Source organism: Xiphophorus hellerii, chromosome 24, assembly GCF_003331165.1.
Source record: "Xiphophorus hellerii strain 12219 chromosome 24, Xiphophorus_hellerii-4.1, whole genome shotgun sequence".
NCBI lineage: Eukaryota > Metazoa > Chordata > Actinopteri > Cyprinodontiformes > Poeciliidae > Xiphophorus > Xiphophorus hellerii.
This window is the reverse complement of record NC_045695.1, coordinates 3,859,299-3,876,734: the sequence shown is the minus strand read 5'-3', so window position 1 is coordinate 3,876,734 and position 17,436 is coordinate 3,859,299. Positions and strand designations below refer to the sequence as shown.

General features: G+C 43.6%; 1 protein-coding gene across 4 annotated transcripts; it reads left to right on the top strand.

The window, feature by feature from the left end:
- Positions 1-851: 851 nt before the first annotated feature.
- Positions 852-17,383, top strand: als2b (alsin Rho guanine nucleotide exchange factor ALS2 b). Of its 4 annotated transcripts, none has more exons than XM_032556101.1 (35): positions 852-999; positions 1,365-1,434; positions 1,705-1,850; positions 2,637-3,574; positions 4,028-4,325; positions 5,425-5,599; positions 6,258-6,354; positions 6,461-6,538; positions 6,624-6,839; positions 7,360-7,531; positions 7,612-7,801; positions 7,880-7,945; positions 8,036-8,198; positions 8,817-8,948; positions 9,026-9,154; positions 9,262-9,285; positions 11,084-11,154; positions 11,699-11,765; positions 11,850-12,040; positions 12,121-12,186; positions 12,276-12,374; positions 12,561-12,725; positions 12,811-12,922; positions 13,006-13,083; positions 13,174-13,307; positions 13,389-13,553; positions 13,638-13,755; positions 14,366-14,523; positions 14,613-14,729; positions 14,839-15,015; positions 15,107-15,164; positions 15,247-15,308; positions 15,389-15,538; positions 15,975-16,071; positions 16,157-17,383. In XM_032556101.1, the coding sequence occupies exons 2-35, from the start codon at positions 1,415-1,417 to the stop codon at positions 16,193-16,195; spliced, it is 4,968 nt and encodes a 1,655-aa protein (XP_032411992.1). In that variant the 5' UTR covers positions 852-999; positions 1,365-1,414; the 3' UTR covers positions 16,196-17,383. The 4 variants fall into 4 exon arrangements, with proteins under 4 accessions (XP_032411992.1, XP_032411990.1, XP_032411993.1 ...); XM_032556099.1 differs by having other exon boundaries at positions 4,028-4,370; XM_032556102.1 differs by lacking the exon at positions 9,262-9,285.
- The last annotated feature ends 53 nt before the right edge of the window (positions 17,384-17,436 follow it).

The window sequence follows — 17,436 nt, the reverse complement described above, 5'->3', positions numbered from 1 at the left end:
ATCTGCTCACCATCCATCTGAGCTTCAGTTTTACAGAGCAGGAAAAACCTAAGAGGTCTCACTCTGATGTTTAGAGAAAATTAGACCTCCGTCAGCAAGACATTTGTGAAATGTGACAATATTACTCCGAGATTAGACATCTCTAACAATATTATTGTAAACTTTATTTAGCCTCCATTTGCTCTATTCCTTTACATTCTAATATATTCCAAATTATATCCAATAGCACCTCCTTTGTAATTACCTTGTTGGCGTAAAAATGCAATAATGATGCCTTTTAAAAGATTTGGCCTTCTGCATAAATGTAATTAGTAGAAAAAGTTTACATTTTTAGATTGAAGACAAAGAAACTACACAAGAATAAACCTAATACTTCCTGAGTCCAGAAGACGTTTTTAGCTGATACTTGGCAAAGAATACAAAAACTTTGTTCAAAAACCCTTGTTGAATTCAGCCATGTCTCTTTTTGAGGAAATAATTCCTGGACTTTTGTGACCTACCTATTATGTTATTAAATTACAGCAAATAACCTCCCACTTACCCGCAAACACATGGCTAATAAAATAGAATACTTTATTACCAAACACTCTCCATTTAATAATATATAAATTAGGGTTTGAAATGCTCCCGGTTCAAATGTTATATAAAATGTCTGCATCAGGTTTACAAATGGCCGCACTCTGGGCACTCCTGATTTATACGGCACTGTGATTCATTAGAGGACAATTATGTATAAGTTGGATACTAAAGGATTTCTAAATGTCCCAAATTCTAGCTCCGGCGTAGGTTTACTGTCACTTTAAGAAAGCTCCTTCTCGTTTTTCCTCGATTTCAATGCTGAGTAGCTCCTCATGTTTTGTAGACCATCTTTGCAGCTAACCGCTAGTGTCAACAGTAAAACAACAAGCAGCGGCTTTTCTCTGCTAACAGCTCCACTAACGGAGGACTTACCTTCTGGGTTAAAGTAACAACCAGAAGAGCAGTCAGGAGAACCGGCTGGTAAGAAAAAGAAATTGTTTTTTTTTTATTATCCTGTTTACCTTTAAGGTTTGGGTTTGTTTTTGCTGCTAGCTGCCAGGTTAGCTGATGTCAGACGGCAAAGATTAGCAAACACCTGCCAGAGGCTGTATTACGATGTTTTTCATGATTATTACAGTTTGTGCTGCATATAATGGAATAAATGTATTGTAATGAAATGGTACATTTTATCTCAGAAAAGAGGTGAAGGGCGACAACGTGCTTTCGTTTTAACATCTGAACCAGTTGGCACAGCTGCATGGTTTCTGTTTGGTTAAAATCAGATTGACAGCCTATAAACGGGCTTCATTAGGAAGCTGACTGATGATGCCTGGTTTGTTTCTCAGGGCTGAGAGCAGCAGCCAGGTCCTGATGGAGGAGTAGAGCCCACTCACTGATGGAAGCCCAGGGGAAGAGGTAGGTCCACTTAAACCCACCACCTCCCCAGGATTGGGCCTGATATAATCCTGCTCAGCTGTTTCTGGATGGATGTGATCACCATGTGACTTCGCCTACGGACAGCGATCACTTCTGCTTTAACCCACAAAACAACTGTTGTTGGAAAAGCTGCTACTGCAGCCACCCACACATCTCCAATTCCTCTTTTGATCACTCTTGCTTTTATTTAAAACTGATCGAAGCTTCTTTTTTTTTTTGCACTGACATCAATGTGCTTTTCTCCTCCAGCTCTGAAGATGACGATGGAGGGGGGCGGGGTCTCCTCCACTCCTGGAGGGGCTACTCCTACAGCGTGGTCCCAGAGAGGCTGCTCCTCCCGCGGCCAGTGCTGCAGGTCGCCCTCGGAGCGCAGCATGGGGTCCTGCTGGTGGAAGGTGAGACTGCGCTGCAGTGATTCAAAAAAACGAAGATAGTGGTGGTGCAGTGGTTTGAGCAACCGATATAGTAATGTCTTTATCAATTAGGAGAGTACATTACTGCCAAGCTTCCTAAGTGGGCGATAAATCGATTTAACAAATCTTTGGTTTCCACATACTTCAATTTTGGAAAACTTTTTTTTTTTTCCCCAACAAAGCTCTTCATAGTTTTGGTTTCCATAGTTCACAGTGATGTCATCATGCCCAGGGTCAATTGTCTTGTTTGAAAAGTGTGTTTTACAGCTTCTATTTACTTGGACTTTAAATCCAGGTCAGCTCCACGACAGAGTGTTAGGGCCAGACTAAGATTTCTCTTTTCTTTTTTTTTAATGACAAAAATTAGGTCATGAAAGTACAAGAATGCAGTCGTGATTTTAGGAGAATAAAATAGAAAAAAAAATTTAAGGATTTTTTCTGGTAAAATTCCGACTTTATTTTGCTAATATTGTGATTCTTTTCTCATAATTAAACAAATACTGTTTACTGGTCTAATACTCCATCGTACAATCACACAATGGAAAATTGAAGAAAAAAAACACTTTGTGAAATATTTTCTGCCTTTTGTTTTTTCAGAAAAGAAAGCGAGTGGAAAAATTGATTAGAATCGGATTTGGTTGGAAAAAATCTTGAGATTTTATTTCCCAGTCCTACTCTGGATCTTAATTTAACTTTTTTTATGTGACACTGACTTCCTATTAAAAGAAAAGTTTCCTCTGTTTTTTGTTTCTGTTTTTTAATTAATAGGAGGACAGGTGTATACTTTCGGGGAGTTGCCATGGAAACAGACTCAGGCGTCCCAGCCTACTAAGCCGACCCCGGAGAATGCGCTCAGCGGGCAGCGGGTGGTCGCGGTCGCAGCCGGGAGCTTCCACAGCGGGGCGGTAACGGAGGACGGCAGCGTCCACATGTGGGGGGACAACGCGGCGGGCCAGTGCGGCCTGTCAGGCCTCAGCTGCGTGCCCAACCCGACGCCCGTGGCCCTGCTGGAACCCGGCGGCGCTCAGTCGGTGCCCGTCCTGGAGCTAGCGTGCGGAGAGAAACACAGCCTGGCGCTGTCGGCGCAGAGGGAGGTGTGGGCGTGGGGCAGCGGGTGTCAGCTGGGCCTGAAGGCGGCTGTCTTCCCCGTCTGGAAGCCTCAGAAGGTGGAGCAGCTGGCTGGCAGGTGGGTGCTGCAGGTGGCCTGCGGTGCTTCGCACAGCCTGGCTCTGGTGCGCTGCGTGGGACCCGACGGTATCCAGCGCCCCCCTGTGGACAAATGCAATCAGTGTAACCAGCTGCTGTACACCATGACGGATAAGGAGGACCACGTCATAATCTCTGACGGCCATTACTGCCCCATGGGAGTGGAAGCCAGAGAGGACCCCCCTCCTACCCAAACCTTGAAAGCATCCCCATCTGAACCCATCCTGCCCTCCCACAGCAGCTTCACTTCAACCCCAGCAGCTCCCACTCCTGACCCCACCCCAGACCCCGAGGACTCCCAGAAGGGAGGAACAACTACCGCAGCGCACCCACCCTCTGACCCGGACCCCCCACCTTCCCCTAAAGCTGCTGCTTCCACCTCCTCGTCTAAGAGCTCCCCGTATCCTGGCGAGAAGGAAGTGAAGGAATACCTGAGGAAACTGTCGGACGCATCGCAGACTGAAGCCAAGATGGCCAACGGCGGTCTGCACGCGCTGCAGGTGAGCATCCAAATCTGTCACAGAACAGAGAAACTCATCTACCAACTTTTAGTAAAGTAAAGTACAATTAAAATATCTTGTATTTAATAATTCATTGCATTTGTTAATACATAAATGACCAAGTTGTTTCTCCAGCATTAGCACTTTTAGCAGCAACTACATGAGTTCAATTGACAGCTCTAAGACCCTCCTCCGGACTCTGATTGGTTGTTTTTGGTTGCATTTCTTCCGATGTCAATAGCAGCTCAGGGAGGAGATGGGGAGATTGATCTTTTCACACATGATCTGTCTTATAAACTGTAATGACATGGTGACAGTTCTAATAAATAAGTCAAAAGATTTATTTTATTTTTTAGAAAAGTTACATGCTGCAGCTCTAAGTTTTCAGAATGTCTGCTTCTGCTCAGGTTTTTTTTTGTTTGTGTGTTTTTTTCCTCCTTCCCCTCCCACCAGGCGCCATCGTCGGGCCGCGGCCAGTCGGCCCTCAACAGCCTGGTGGCGTCCTGCGCCTTGGCGGTGGGCGAGCGTGTCGCCTCCACCTACGAGGCCCTTTCCCTGAAGAGGATGATGAACTTCTACTTGCCGTCGTCGCGGCTGGAGGCTCTCGGCGGGGTGGCCGACGGCGGGGCGGAGCGCGTCCGCCGGGAAGAGTCGGTCCAGGCCAAGAAGAGCTCCAGCACGGGGGACATTCACGAGGAGGAGGCGGAGGGTCTGCGGCGCCGCCTCTCGCTGCCGGGACTCCTCTCTCAGGGTAGATACGCCGTTCACCTCTTATCCTCCTCCTATGGCCCGCTGCGTAAGTACAGCCAGCGCGTGTGCAACTGGATGCATCCCATTCGCTCTGCAGCTTCTACAGCTGCGTTTCCATTAGCCATAAAATTGTGTAGGCATATTGAAATTGGATTAGGAAAATAAATATGTATTAATGGAAACAACCAATTTCGTGTTTTTTCAATAAAAAGTTTTTGCGGTAGGGGGCAGTGTTGGTTTTGGCTGTATGGAAATTAGCGTATTTGCAAAACTGCAATGGAAACTTTTAATTTTTTTTCCCCGCATTATACGAGTCACATGATCAACCAGATGTTGCTACTGGCAGAAAAGATGAAGAAAACGACAGGAAGTGGCAGGAGGATGATGTTTTTAAAGACTTACCATGTGAACAAACGTTTTCACGTGTGATTTGAATTGCGTTTATGTAATTGCGAAATTGTGGGGTCTTTTTTTAGCGGAATATTAACTGAATTTTGCTCACGTTTGCAATGGAAACGCAGCTTACCTCATCTGCTTCTGTGTTGGCTGGTTTTTCTGTTCTTTTCTATCGTCCTGATAGTCTCTGTTTGTCTCGAGCCGTTCATGTTTTCAACCTTCGCCACAGAGAGGCTAAAGGTCAACCTGTGAAATTTCCCAGTCAGTAAATGACATGCGGCAGCCGCTCGTCTGGAGACGGCCTGCGGCAGGTCGTGAATATTGACAAGAAGTGAGACATTTAGCTGAAGAATCGGTTTCCAAAGGGAAGTGGAGCTGAACGCAGGTGTGGTTTCTGACCAAAATGCACCACATTTCTCTCATTATTTAAATGAGCAGGACCTGCAGTCCTGCAGAAGGTCGTTATTTGTGCACGAAGCATATCCAGGTTTCTTCATTGATAGGTTGGGTCAGTTTTGTTTTGATCGTTTCTATTAACCTTCACTAATCTGCACGTCTCTTCTGATTAAATGCAACCATTGCTTCCGTCTGTCCGCAGGCATGAGTTCACTTCCGTCTTTGAGTCACTTTAACCTCCGTCATCACGACGTCCTCAAATCTTCCAAAGACGAACCTTTTTACGTGCCGGCTCTTCGTCTCCGCAGTGTCGCCGAGGCTGCTGAGGAAGATGGGACGCTCCAGGACGCGGGCCTTCGCCCTCACCCCCATGGGAGGGGGTGTACCCGAGGACCAGGAGGTGTTTCCCACCCTGCAGACCGAAGTGTGGAGCTGGGGACACGGCGAGCAAGGGGAGCTGGGACATGGAGACAACCTGGACAGGTGGGACAGACCAAATGGACAGACATTTGAGGAACCAAAGTGCTATTTCTCTCTGTCTTTTCATCGATTTTTAGCTGCTGTTTCTTGCTGATGCTTAATGATTATTAAGTTTAACTCGCTGTGGTTGTGTTGAATGTTACTAGTTGTGTTTGCATTACAAATATGTGCAAAATCATGTCAGAAAAATTTGAAATTTTGAGATTAATCTTAGAATTCTATTTAAAAAAAAACAAAAAAACTTTCAAAAGTAAAAAAAAAATAAAATGTTTGATTTTTCAGAAATTTTCTGAGCTCCAAAAGTCAAAAATTGGCAAGAAAAAGAAAACATTTTGAGATGAATCTCAGAAATGTTCTGGAAGAAACTTGGATATTATTTCAGAGTTTCAAAAGTTGAACATTCTTGACTTTTGAAACTCAGAAATTTCTGCATTTCTTTTCTAGCAAATCTCCGAGATTCCTATCAAAATTTCTACGTTTCTTATCAGATATTTTACTCCTCTATCTACAATGGCCCTAACATGCTGTCATAGAAAAAAACAACTCATCCTTGTACCAAAACATTTTATTTTATTTTTTTTAAATTGCCATGTTTTCATGAAGTAATTCTCAATATTGTCTATCATGCGGTCGGTGGAAACGCTGCGGTGTGTGTTTGCAGGCTCCAGCCGTTCTGCATCAAGAGCCTGAACAAGAAGGAGGTGATCCGTGTTTCAGCCGGCGCCCATCACTCCATCGCTCTGACGGCTCAGTCTCAGGTCCGCCTGTCAGCACTTAACATTTACGGTATTTATTTTGAATTGCTAACAGTATATTTAAAAATAAAAAGTTTTAAAAATGTGTGTGTGTGTGTGTCCTCTCTAGGTGTATTCGTGGGGCAGTAACCTCTCCGGTCAACTGGGACACATGGACACGCCCAGCACCGTCCCTCGTCTTGCAAAAGTCTGTAAACTAACCAGCGCTGAAGTTCGTCCCAGAAGTCATGTTGGCGTTTTCATTCATTTCTTTTCTTCTTACTCCCTTCCAGCTGTCGGAGGGGATCCGGGTTTGGGACGCCAGCGCTGGGGAGAGACACACTCTCCTGCTGGCTGACGGAGACTGCATCCAGCCCATCATTTACTACAGCGGGCAGCAGGTGAAGGAGGCTGAAGGAGAAGAGAAGGTGGAGGAGGACGAGGAGGAGGAAGATGAGAGGCCGGGAGGCTACACCCAGCAGCCCGTCCTGCTCCCGTTCTGCATGAACGTAAGATTAGTTGCCAACTCATTCGATGCTACATTCGTTCTGCACAAAATTATGTCTAAAATATATACATTTGTACATGTTTGTCATGAACCAGGTCTTGCGTTTCATTCAGAATATTATTTAAAAGGTTTTGAATTGGAGTTAGTGAAACCCGTATGGGGCCCTCTGAGAAATTTTGGGCTATTTTTTGTCTGGGTTTTATTTGATTTCTGGCTATTATTTTCTGGAGTATTTCTGTGTATGCAGATGTTATCCAGTTATATAGTAATAAACTTTTTGTCTTTAATTGTATGTCTTTTTAATAGTCTTTAAAAGACTTGTGGAAATCACTTTATCAGTTCGCTGGAGCTGACCAATCAGTCCAGAGTGTGGTTTATAGTTGCAAACTGTGGGGTATTATGATGTAAAACTAGTCAGCTTTAGGCTAAAATTATTATTATTTTTTTTTTTTAAGTCTCCTTGATATTTTTTATTCAGAATCTTGTTATAAATTTTGTATGTGTCGCGTGTCGTTCTTCAGCTGGGCTTCGTGAGCAGCGTGGTCGCCGGCGGTCGCCGGTGCGTCGCGCTCTCCGACAGAAACGTCATGGGCTTCATCTCCAGCCTTCACGAGTTGGCGTCCGCGGAGAGGAAGTTCTACTGCAAGCTGTGCGACATCAAATCCCAAGTTTTGCGCCCCCTGCTGGAGCTCGGTGAGAACAAGTTAAACTTGATATTGGTACCCGTGTGTGTGTGTGTGTAAAATGCCTCACTAATTTGGCTTCTTCTTCAGAGTCGCTGAGCTCGGCGTTGGGGCCGGCAGCCACTGAGCTCCTGCAGACGCTGGCGGGCAGATTCAGCCTGCTGAGCCACCTGACCGGGCAGCACGGCGCCAGCCTCACCGCCAACCTGCGACGTGGCCGTGACGTCAGCAGCCTCCTCATGCTGGAGCACGCCAGCATCTTCTTAGACGTCTACAATGAGTACGCATCCAGAAATTCGTCGTTCCTTTGATTCTACACTCCAGCTTTCTGATGAACAACTGTTCTGTTGTTTTAAAGCTACTGCTCAACTGTGGGGAACTTCTTTGTGATGGGAGGTTTCCACGCTCTTACAAAACCATCCCTGTGAGTTTACTATTAGTCTTAACCTGAAAACATGTGTTTCACAATACTAAATGCTAATTTATTTTATTCTTTTTTTCTTTTTTTTTTAAGGGACATATTCGGGAAAAGTCCCGAGCTACTGCAGAGGCTGTCGGAGTGCAGCGAGGAGAACACCGTCACCGCTGACCTCTTGGTGGCGCTCTTCTACCTCCCAACCCAACACTTGCACGAATACGGCCGGCTGCTGCTCAAACTGGCCACCTGCTTTGAAGTGGTATGCAGAGTAGATGATAGAGAAACGCCGATCCGATATCGATACCTGTATCCGTCCTGATATTGAAAACAATTCCAGATCAGAAATCATGACAATGTGTCGATTCCATGAGAGCAAATCTATTTAGTCTAATTCTATGCTTTGTTCTATAAGTGACATTTATTTATTATACAATATATTTAGAATTAATTGTACTTTCTGAACCATTTTAAAGGTTTTTTGCAGTTTATTTTCTACATGTTTGACCAATGTAGTCAACTTAATTGTGCCAGTTTCAGTTTTTGCGTGTTTGTAGTGTGTGAAGCTACTGGTGTGTTTAAGCGTGCTATACTGGTGCAGAGTTATCAAATAAATTTGTAATTCAGTACATTTATGTCTGTATTCAAAAAAAAAAAAAAGAAGAAACATTTGAAGTCAATTCAACGTTATTTTTCAGTATCGTATCGGTATCGGCCGATACTAAACCTCACATATTGGTATCAGAAGTGATTTTTAAATGCTGAAATGAAATCAGCTTAAATTGTTGATTTGTTGGTGGTAAAGCTGACTGAAACGACTGTTATTATTCCACCTAAAGCAGGCAGCAGCATATTTATCTTATTTCTGTCGTCGTTTCAGAGCTCCGGTGACTACCACAAGCTGCAGGACAGCTGTTCCAAGTTCGAAGCTCTGACTCTGCAGCTGAAGAGGAAAAGAAAAGAGGCCGAGTACACCTTCCACTTCTGGAAGAGCTTCCCGGGGAAAATGACGGTACTCCTTTGATTTTGGGCGTCCTCGGTGTCTCGTGGCGGTTCAGCAGGATGAATGTGAGCTCTGTTTGTGGCCAGGACTCCCTGAGGAAGCCGAGCCGCAGACTCATCTACGAGAGCAGCAACAAATCTCTCACGATGCAGAACGCCGGCCGCTTTTCCGTCAACTGGTTCATCCTCTTCAACGACTCCCTGGTGCACGCGCAGGTCGGCCCCTCACACATGCTCTCGCCGCGTCACATCTTTGGCTGTTCTGCTTTTTCTCTCTCTGATGTGTTTCAAGAGTCTGTGTGTGCTTGTCTCTGTGCTGTCAGGGCGTGGCGCCTTGTAAAAACCTTGTAAGTATCCAGCCAGGAGACGATTTCGTCTCAGTTTCCCCAAATCTCCCCCTGTCCAGCCCCTCTTCATCCTCTTTGTTTTTCTTCTCGTCTGTCTTTGTTTTAGGAGTTTAGGGCTTTGTGTCATCAGCTTTATTTTTTCTTTTTCTATTCTTAATATCGGAGAATTCAATTTAAAATTTGTGAAAATAACTGAAGTCAATATATCTGTTTATCTGTTTTTGGATCAGTTCAATCTCACTAGTTTTGGTGTATGTTTCAAGCCTCCAAAAAGGCAATTCATTTGAGGGAGTAATAATTAATAATAAACAAAAACTGCAGTTGGCCTTCACAGCACTTTAAGGGGTTATAAAAGTGAACCCCTTTTACAATATGTTGCACGTAAATATTCAAAAGTTTAAGTCATGAGTTTTCCAAGCCGTCAACACCAAATTAAGAGGCAGGTTTTCCAGAATGATCAGGTTGTATTAATTCATGCCTTTTTTTGGGGCAGTCTAGTTTATTTCTTTGGCACATGTTGATAGATATATAAAAAAACATTTTGTACTTTTTTTCTACTTCCATTTGGGTCTCGCTTATCCAAAACCACCCAGAGGTTTTAAAATATTTTTTTGGCTCTATTGCCCTTTATTTAACAGTAGATTGTTATGATAGAGGGCAAAGGTCAACGGGCCGGGACTCAAACCCGTGACTGCCTCTACTTGGGTCCTGCGTTCCACCCAGACATTTTTTGACGTTAAACTTGTATGTTTTACCATCCTCCTCTATTTATGGTTTCCAACCGCAAATATCTAAAGCCGGGTGCGTTTCTGTCTGGATCCTTTAAGTGATACTCAGCCCTATCCTGACCTCCACCCTCTGCCTGCTCTCCACCTCCAGGACGCTGCATGGGAAGATAAACTCTCCACAACCAAGGCTCCAACATTTGACCCATTTCTTGTATTTGCTTGTTTATTTCTTCGCCCACATTTTGATCAGTGATAATTGACCTACATCCAAGAAAAAGTGATGAAAGTTTTTATTTCCCGGGAAAGCCTTGGTTCGCGCTGTTGGTTTGGAATATGAAAAAGTAAAACCACCAACAGTTTTTGTTACCTTCTCAAAAGCAGGTTCCTGTTTCATTCGTTTCTCCCACTTCCTCGATGTTTGTGTTGAGTGGTTTAGTGATTGTCCTGATGGTGTGAAACCTGTTTGGACATGCAGCCGTCATTGCTTTTAAATGTAAAATGTGTGACTGGAAGCCAGGCCTTTATTTCTGCGACATCTTTGCAGGACTTTTTGCCGTATGAATATGAAAAGCGGTGCGTCTTTAGACATTAGAACCTGCATGTAGAATCATGTGTTTTGCATGATTGTTTTAAATCTGTTGTTTAAATGTGAGATCTTTTTCTTTTGTCGTTAAATACAAGCAAAGCCTGAAGCATAAAGCCCAAAAATGCAAATATTTTTGTTCATTATTGAGACGTTTTTAGAAAATTTTTTATTTTTATCCATGGAGAAACTTTTAATAATTTCCCATTTATAGCAAATAATTTTTCATTGAATAAAAGATGGATCAAAAATCGAAAAGTAGAATATTTTAGAATAAACAGTTTGACATAAAATGACTTTTTTAAAGCTTTTAAAGAAATGTATATGGTTGTAGTAATGGAAGTTGTTGCACATCTACATTCTTTTACACTTAAAGGTTGGAAACAGAGACGTTTGTCTGAAATTTATTTATTGAAAACACATTTTATAAACGGAGATTTTCTCTTATCTTCGCTCTTCCACTCTTCCTTTCTCCTCCTACGTCCAGTTCTCCACCCATCACATCTTCGCCTTGGCCACGCTGTGGGTGGAGCCTGCACCAGAGGACAATTCTGGACTGTAAGTTGTTGAATGCAAAAGCGTTAAAGGTGACACGATTTCCAAAACTCAAAAATATTATTGACATAAATTGCTTTAAAATACAAATTTCCTCTTTTTGAACCAGAATTTTACAGATTAGCAGTTAGCTTTTACAAACGGTGCGAGACTGCAAAAGTCAACAGAAATTTCACTCGGTATCCATCACTGAGGAATGATATTTAAAAAAGACGTTTTTCAGTACTTTTTAAAAATATTTATGTAAAATTAATATTTCTCATTGTCTTTTGGATGCCTTAATGGTATATACAGTATATATGTATGGGTGTATATATATATATATGTGTGTGTGTGTGTATACACTGTTTGTAAGTGTTGGATATTTACAGAAGATATAAAACTCACACTTAATATGTAATGTTTTGGAATCCATTTTGGACAGATGTTTTTAGTACGTCATCAGTACTGACTGACAAATACTTTGAAATGAAATATTTTTGTCCTCGAAAACATGCGGACAAAGTTAGGCTGGTCGTTGCTGATTCCAGAACCGGTTTCTGTGCAGGCATGGTTTGAAGGTGGTCACGCCTGAGGAGACGCTAACTCTGCTGGCCTCGTCTTCCGCCGAGAAGGTGAAACCTACAAGCAGACACAACTCTCTCCCTAAACACTGCCTTTCCTTTTGCCGGACTTGTGATTTTCTGCTTTTTTTTTAGACCAAGTGGCTCCGCGCCATCAACCAGGCCGTGGATCAGGCTCTGAGCGGGGCGGGGCAGGACGCCGGCGGCTCGGCATCAAAGTCGGACCCTCCGATCTCCAGGACCGCCTCGTACACGTTCTATAAAGACGGACGACTGAAGGATGCAACTTATGAGGGTCGCTGGCTCGCTGGCAAGCCTCATGGCAGGTTGGTCACTGTTTGACACTAAGAAAGCTTTTTAGCCAAAGTAGGATTTCTGTCATTTATATTTTTTTTAATAATTTCAGAGGTATTCTAAAATGGCCTGATGGGAGGATTTACACCGGCTCGTTCAAAAGCGGGTTGGAGGATGGGTGAGCAATGAAAATAACCTCTAAATGTATCAAAATCACCGAGCAGAAAGAATTATTTTTTCAAACATTGTTTTTATGTCTCTTTGTAGCTTTGGGGAGTTCGCTTGCCCCAACAAGGCGCTGAATCAAGGTGATCTTTATCAAGGTTACTGGAAAGAAGGGAAGATGCATGGCCTTGGGACATACCGGTAAATCTATTATAAAGATAACATTTTAAGATTTTTCCAACTTGTGTAAATCTACAATTCTCTGTCTTGGATCTTTACTGAGTTCCTCGGTCACGCCAATAAGAGCTGCCAAACAAATCATGTTATGCTCCGAGTTGCATTCTTCACGATGTTTTAAGAGCCTAAGCCTCCTCTGTCTGGCTGAAGGTACGCAAGTGGCGAAGTTTACGACGGCTCCTTCCAGGATGGCATGCGGCAGGGTCACGGGATGCTGCGCAGTGGAAAGCACAACACCTCATCCCCCAGCGTCTTCATCGGACAGTGGCTACAAGACAAGAAAACGGGCTACGGAGTCTTTGACGACATCACAAAGTAACGCTCGGAACTTCCCGAGATCGTTTCCGTGACGCATTTTGACAAAGGATTGTCTAATCAGATGTTCCTTTTATCTTTGAAGAGGGGAGAAGTACATGGGAATGTGGCAAGACCACCAGCGACAGGGCACAGGGGTCGTCGTCACCCAGTTTGGTCTGTACTATGAAGGTGCCTTCAAAGACAACAAGATGATGGTGAGAATTTCTAGCAAACGGGCTATAAAATCTAACGGATTGTGGATTATGGGGTTAAATCCAGGGTGGTTTTTATATTTCAGGGTACAGGAATCCTTCTGTCTGAGGACGACACAACCTATGAGGGGGAGTTCTCTGATGATTGGACCCTCAGTGGAAAGGTGGTCTGAATATGAACTGATCTAAGCCAACCATTGGGGATCAGATGAGCCCTATTTAGAGATTAAATGCTCCGTCTCTTTCTGACTTAGGGTGTACTTACTATGCCAAATGGTGACTACCTGGAGGGCTCCTTTAGTGGCGAGTGGGGGTCTGGCCTCAAAGTGACGGGCTCCTACTTCAAGCCAAACCTGTTTGACGCTGAAAAGGACAGGAACCGGGCCGTGTAAGCTCTTGTTTTTATTTTTGAAAACCCTTTAAATGAAATGCCTTGCTGGGGTTTAAAAAGGTTTCTGTAATGTTTCAGGAAGCTGGGTCGGATGAGCGTGAGGGCAGAGGAAAAGTGGCAGGCGGTGTTCGAAGAGTGTTGGAGTGAGCTGGGCTGCGAGGCACCAGGTGAAGGGGAGCACTTGAAGGCCTGGGAGAACATTGCTGTGGCCCTGACCTCTAGGAGGCAGCAGATACAAGACAGGTACCAAAAAAATGAGAGTTGACCCCTTTTTTAATACTTAGTTACAAAATAGGAGAGGTTGCATTCCTGGTTTTTGTTTCTTAGTCCAGAAATATTGTCTCGGAGTCACAGTAAAACTCTAGAGGGTCTGGAGGTCATCCCCCAACATGAAGGGCCTATCACAATCGAGAGATATCACAGCATCCGACTGTACCTACTCAAGGTGAGTTCATCAGACTTTCTTTTTAAACTGCAAAATACATTTATTATGCGTTTAGGTATACATATCTGAATGAGCATTGATGGATGATCAGTTCTTTTTTTTTTCAACAATAAAATTGCTTGATGTAATCATAACCACGAAAGAGAGTGTTGAATAGCTGCTATCCATTGTGGTGTCCCTCAAGGATGTGTCATCAGTCTCCTTTTTTCTCTTAATTTGCATGGGTTCTTTTGGTTATATTGATATATTTATATACTTCATGCCTCTGTCATTCATATAATACAGTTGGTTATGATTCCTGTCTTATTTCCTTCCTAAACTGTGTCTAAAGGAATGGCTTTGATGTTTTTAAAAGTAAGATTACTAAGAACTTATTTTCTGACTGAGGTCATTCTGAAGAAATATAAACATGTACAGTATGAGCCACATTTTACTGGTAAGAATGTGTAAAATAAAAGAAGAAGCTTTTTTTCTGGCCTGTTTCTCAAACAAACATGTTGGCACATAGATGATGGTTAGTTTTGGTATGATTGCATCCCTATCGGAATTTAGCTTCAGGTTGTCAAACAAGCAAACACCTGAAAATCAGTATTATCTTCTGCTGTTTTAGGCTTGTGACACCCCCCTTCACCCTCTGGGCCGGCTGTTGGAAACCCTGGTGGCCGTCTACAGGATGACCTACGTTGGCGTGGGCGCGAACCGTCGCCTGCTGCCTCAGGCGGTCAACGAGATCAAGTCTTACCTCTGCCGCATCTTCCAGATTGTCAGGTACAAGCAGGAGCGTCTTCAAGCAAAAATGACGCGGCTGTTCTGTGTGCTTCATCTTCCGGCTTATTTTTGTGTTAAATTCTCTGCAGATTTCTCTTCCCTGACCTGCCAGAAGAGGGCGGTCTAATACCTGAACCAGCCGAAAACCTTCCAGATGGAAACCAGGAGACGTCCGCTGACACCCGGACGGAGTCGCCCAAACCAGGGTACGAACCGAGCTGCTGCTTTCACTGCTGGAATGGATCAGAATGAACTTCTTCTTCTTGTGTTTTTTGTTTATGTTTGTTTTGTTCTGTTTTTTTTTGTCGTTTACAGCCGCGTGGTGAGTAGCTCGGCTCTGCTGCTGCCTGTCCTGCTGCCTCGCCTCTACCCACCACTCTTCACTCTCTACGCTCTGGAGAAGGAGAAGGAGGACGACATGTACTGGGAGTGTGTCCTGCGCCTCAACAAGCAGCCCGACCTCGCCCTGCTTGCCTTCCTGGGTGTCCAACAGTAAAAGCACACACTGTATCTGAATACTTATAACCACATGGGAGAGAAATCTGGCCTGGTAACTTTATTAGCTTTTCTTCTCCTGTTGCAGAAAGTTTTGGCCTGTTTCAATCCCAAACTCTTTGCCTGCTCCAGGAGAGAAGCAGCCGGTATCATTTATTTAACTTATAAAATAAATTGAATTCTCTACATTTTAAATACAGAGCCTCCTATAACAATGATGTTCTGTAGGTTGCCTCAAGCACTAAAGACGCCTGTTTTGCCTCGGCAGTAGAAACGCTACAGCAGATCAGGTAAAAGTCAGCTCTACAGTTATAGTAAATCTAACATGAGCACAGATCAGTCAGACTTCCTGTTCCCTGTGTGTTTGCAGCACAACATTCACCCCGTCAGACAAGCTGCAGGTGATCCAGCTCACCTTTGAGGAAATCACACAGGAAGTGCAGTTTCTGCTGAAGCAGGACTTCCTGTGGTCCATGGATGACCTGTTCCCCGTGTTCCTGTATGTGGTGCTGCGAGCCCGGTACGGCGCTGACTGGCTCTGATGGCTCAGAGGAAGCGGAACGGTTGTTTCAGAAAACAGTGCAGGCATCTCAATTTGAGATCATGAGAGATCAACCATCCAGACATTCATAAAACCATTATTCCGTCTGATCAACCAATTTATCCATCCATTCATCCATCTAACCAACCAACCAAAAAGTTTATCCATCCATCCAACCATTTATCCATCCAATTGACCATTTATCCATCCGACCAACCATCTACCCATTTATCCATTCATCCATCCAACCATGTATCCGTCCATTATCCATTTACTTGAGACTGTGTCTTTAAACAATCATTAGGCAGCTGATTTAGTCCATTGATGGTCTGCAGCTTGTTTATTTATTTACCACATTGTCTGTGATCCTTTCTTTTTATCCTTTGACTAAAACCATCGCATGTTTTCCCGTTAGAATCCGAAATCTCGGCTCCGAGGTCAGCCTGATCGAAGACCTGATGGATCCGTGCGTTCAGCACGGCGAGCACGGAATCATGTTTACCACCCTGAAGGTAACGCACGGCCACGCACTCTCAGCTTTGCTGGGGTCTTTGCATCCATATTCGGGTCACTCACTCATGTCTCGTCACCCCGCAGGCCTGCTACTACCAGATCCAACACGAGAAGATCACATAGAACGACGGCAGCGCCCTGTACTTCCTCATCCATCCCTGCAGCAGACGATCAGTCAGTGTGACCGCTCAGGAAGCGAGTCCTTCAGCTGCTGTCACGCAGACGAGGATCACCTCGTCTGTTCTGACTTTTCTCCTCTGAGCAGGTGTAAACGATGAGCTGCTTTCCTTCCATTTTGATCCAGGTGGAGTGGGGAAACGGGAAATAAACCAACTGTGTTGGTTGCGTCGAAGGGAAGAGAGAGTTTGGAGTTGTGCTGCAAGGAGACGGAACCCACATTTCTTACAAAGAAGATGCAGACATTTTTAAAAAAAAAAAGAAAAATCAAACGGATTTGGAAGTATTTCCATGTGTCATGGTTTACAAGTGGCGTCGCCATCAACTCAAAACTGTAGCACCAAAAGCAAGTTGCAAGACTAAAAGTCCATTTGTTAGAGATGAAGGAGAGATTAATTAATGCTAAAACCAATTTGATAAATGAGAAACTGGGGAAAGATATATATATATATATAGAAATCTGAACTGCTTTGACTGTGACTCTTGATCAAACTAAAAAAAAAGTGACTTTTTTTTTAATGGAAGACTTTTGGACCTCAGACAGAAGTGATTTTGTGAAAAGTTATGGAGGTTTAACTTGTGTATTGTTTTTATTTTTGTCCTTCTAGAGAATCTGAGCCTAGATGCCACACATACCTGAACAGTACCGGACTTTAAACCCTTAGCGCTGTAAAAATCAAAACGCCTCCAAAACCTTGTCATCTGAATTATCGTTGGGTATAAATTATGGATTTAGGAAGCTTGTAATTCCTAAAGTAAAAAAAAAAAAATTACATAAATCATCAAGTGACGTGTGAGTGACAGATGGGATTTCTGCTCCATCTGTTAATACCGACTTTTCTCATTCTTACTCGTGCATCGTGTCACTTCTTCCAGTGTGGGAAAACCGACTTAAGAGAGGATCCTTTAATAAAATACAACATATCACGATTTGAGGAGTGAAAAAACACCACATGATGAGATGAAATTGTGTGGTTTTGTAAAAAAAACCCCAAAAAACAAAGAAACGTTAATTTATTTGGGTCATTCCAACGGTTGCCTGTGTCTAAAACGGTTTGCGCATGAAAACTGACTGCCAAACTGACTGTACCTCATGCTTTTGTTTGTAAAAAAAGAAACAAAATGGTTACTGTAGAGTCGGTGTGTTGTTTTTTCCCCCTGCTGACCTTTTTACATGCCGTCAAATA

Excerpts from the sequence above, each read along its gene's own strand:
- als2b (XM_032556099.1), top strand. The coding sequence starts at position 1,415 with ATGGAAGCCCAGGGGAAGAG. Across the intron at positions 4,371-5,424 it reads CTCCTCCTATGGCCCGCTGC|TGTCGCCGAGGCTGCTGAGG; the intron begins GTAAGTACAGCC and ends TCGTCTCCGCAG. Across the intron at positions 7,802-7,879 it reads TTCTTAGACGTCTACAATGA|CTACTGCTCAACTGTGGGGA; the intron begins GTACGCATCCAG and ends GTTGTTTTAAAG.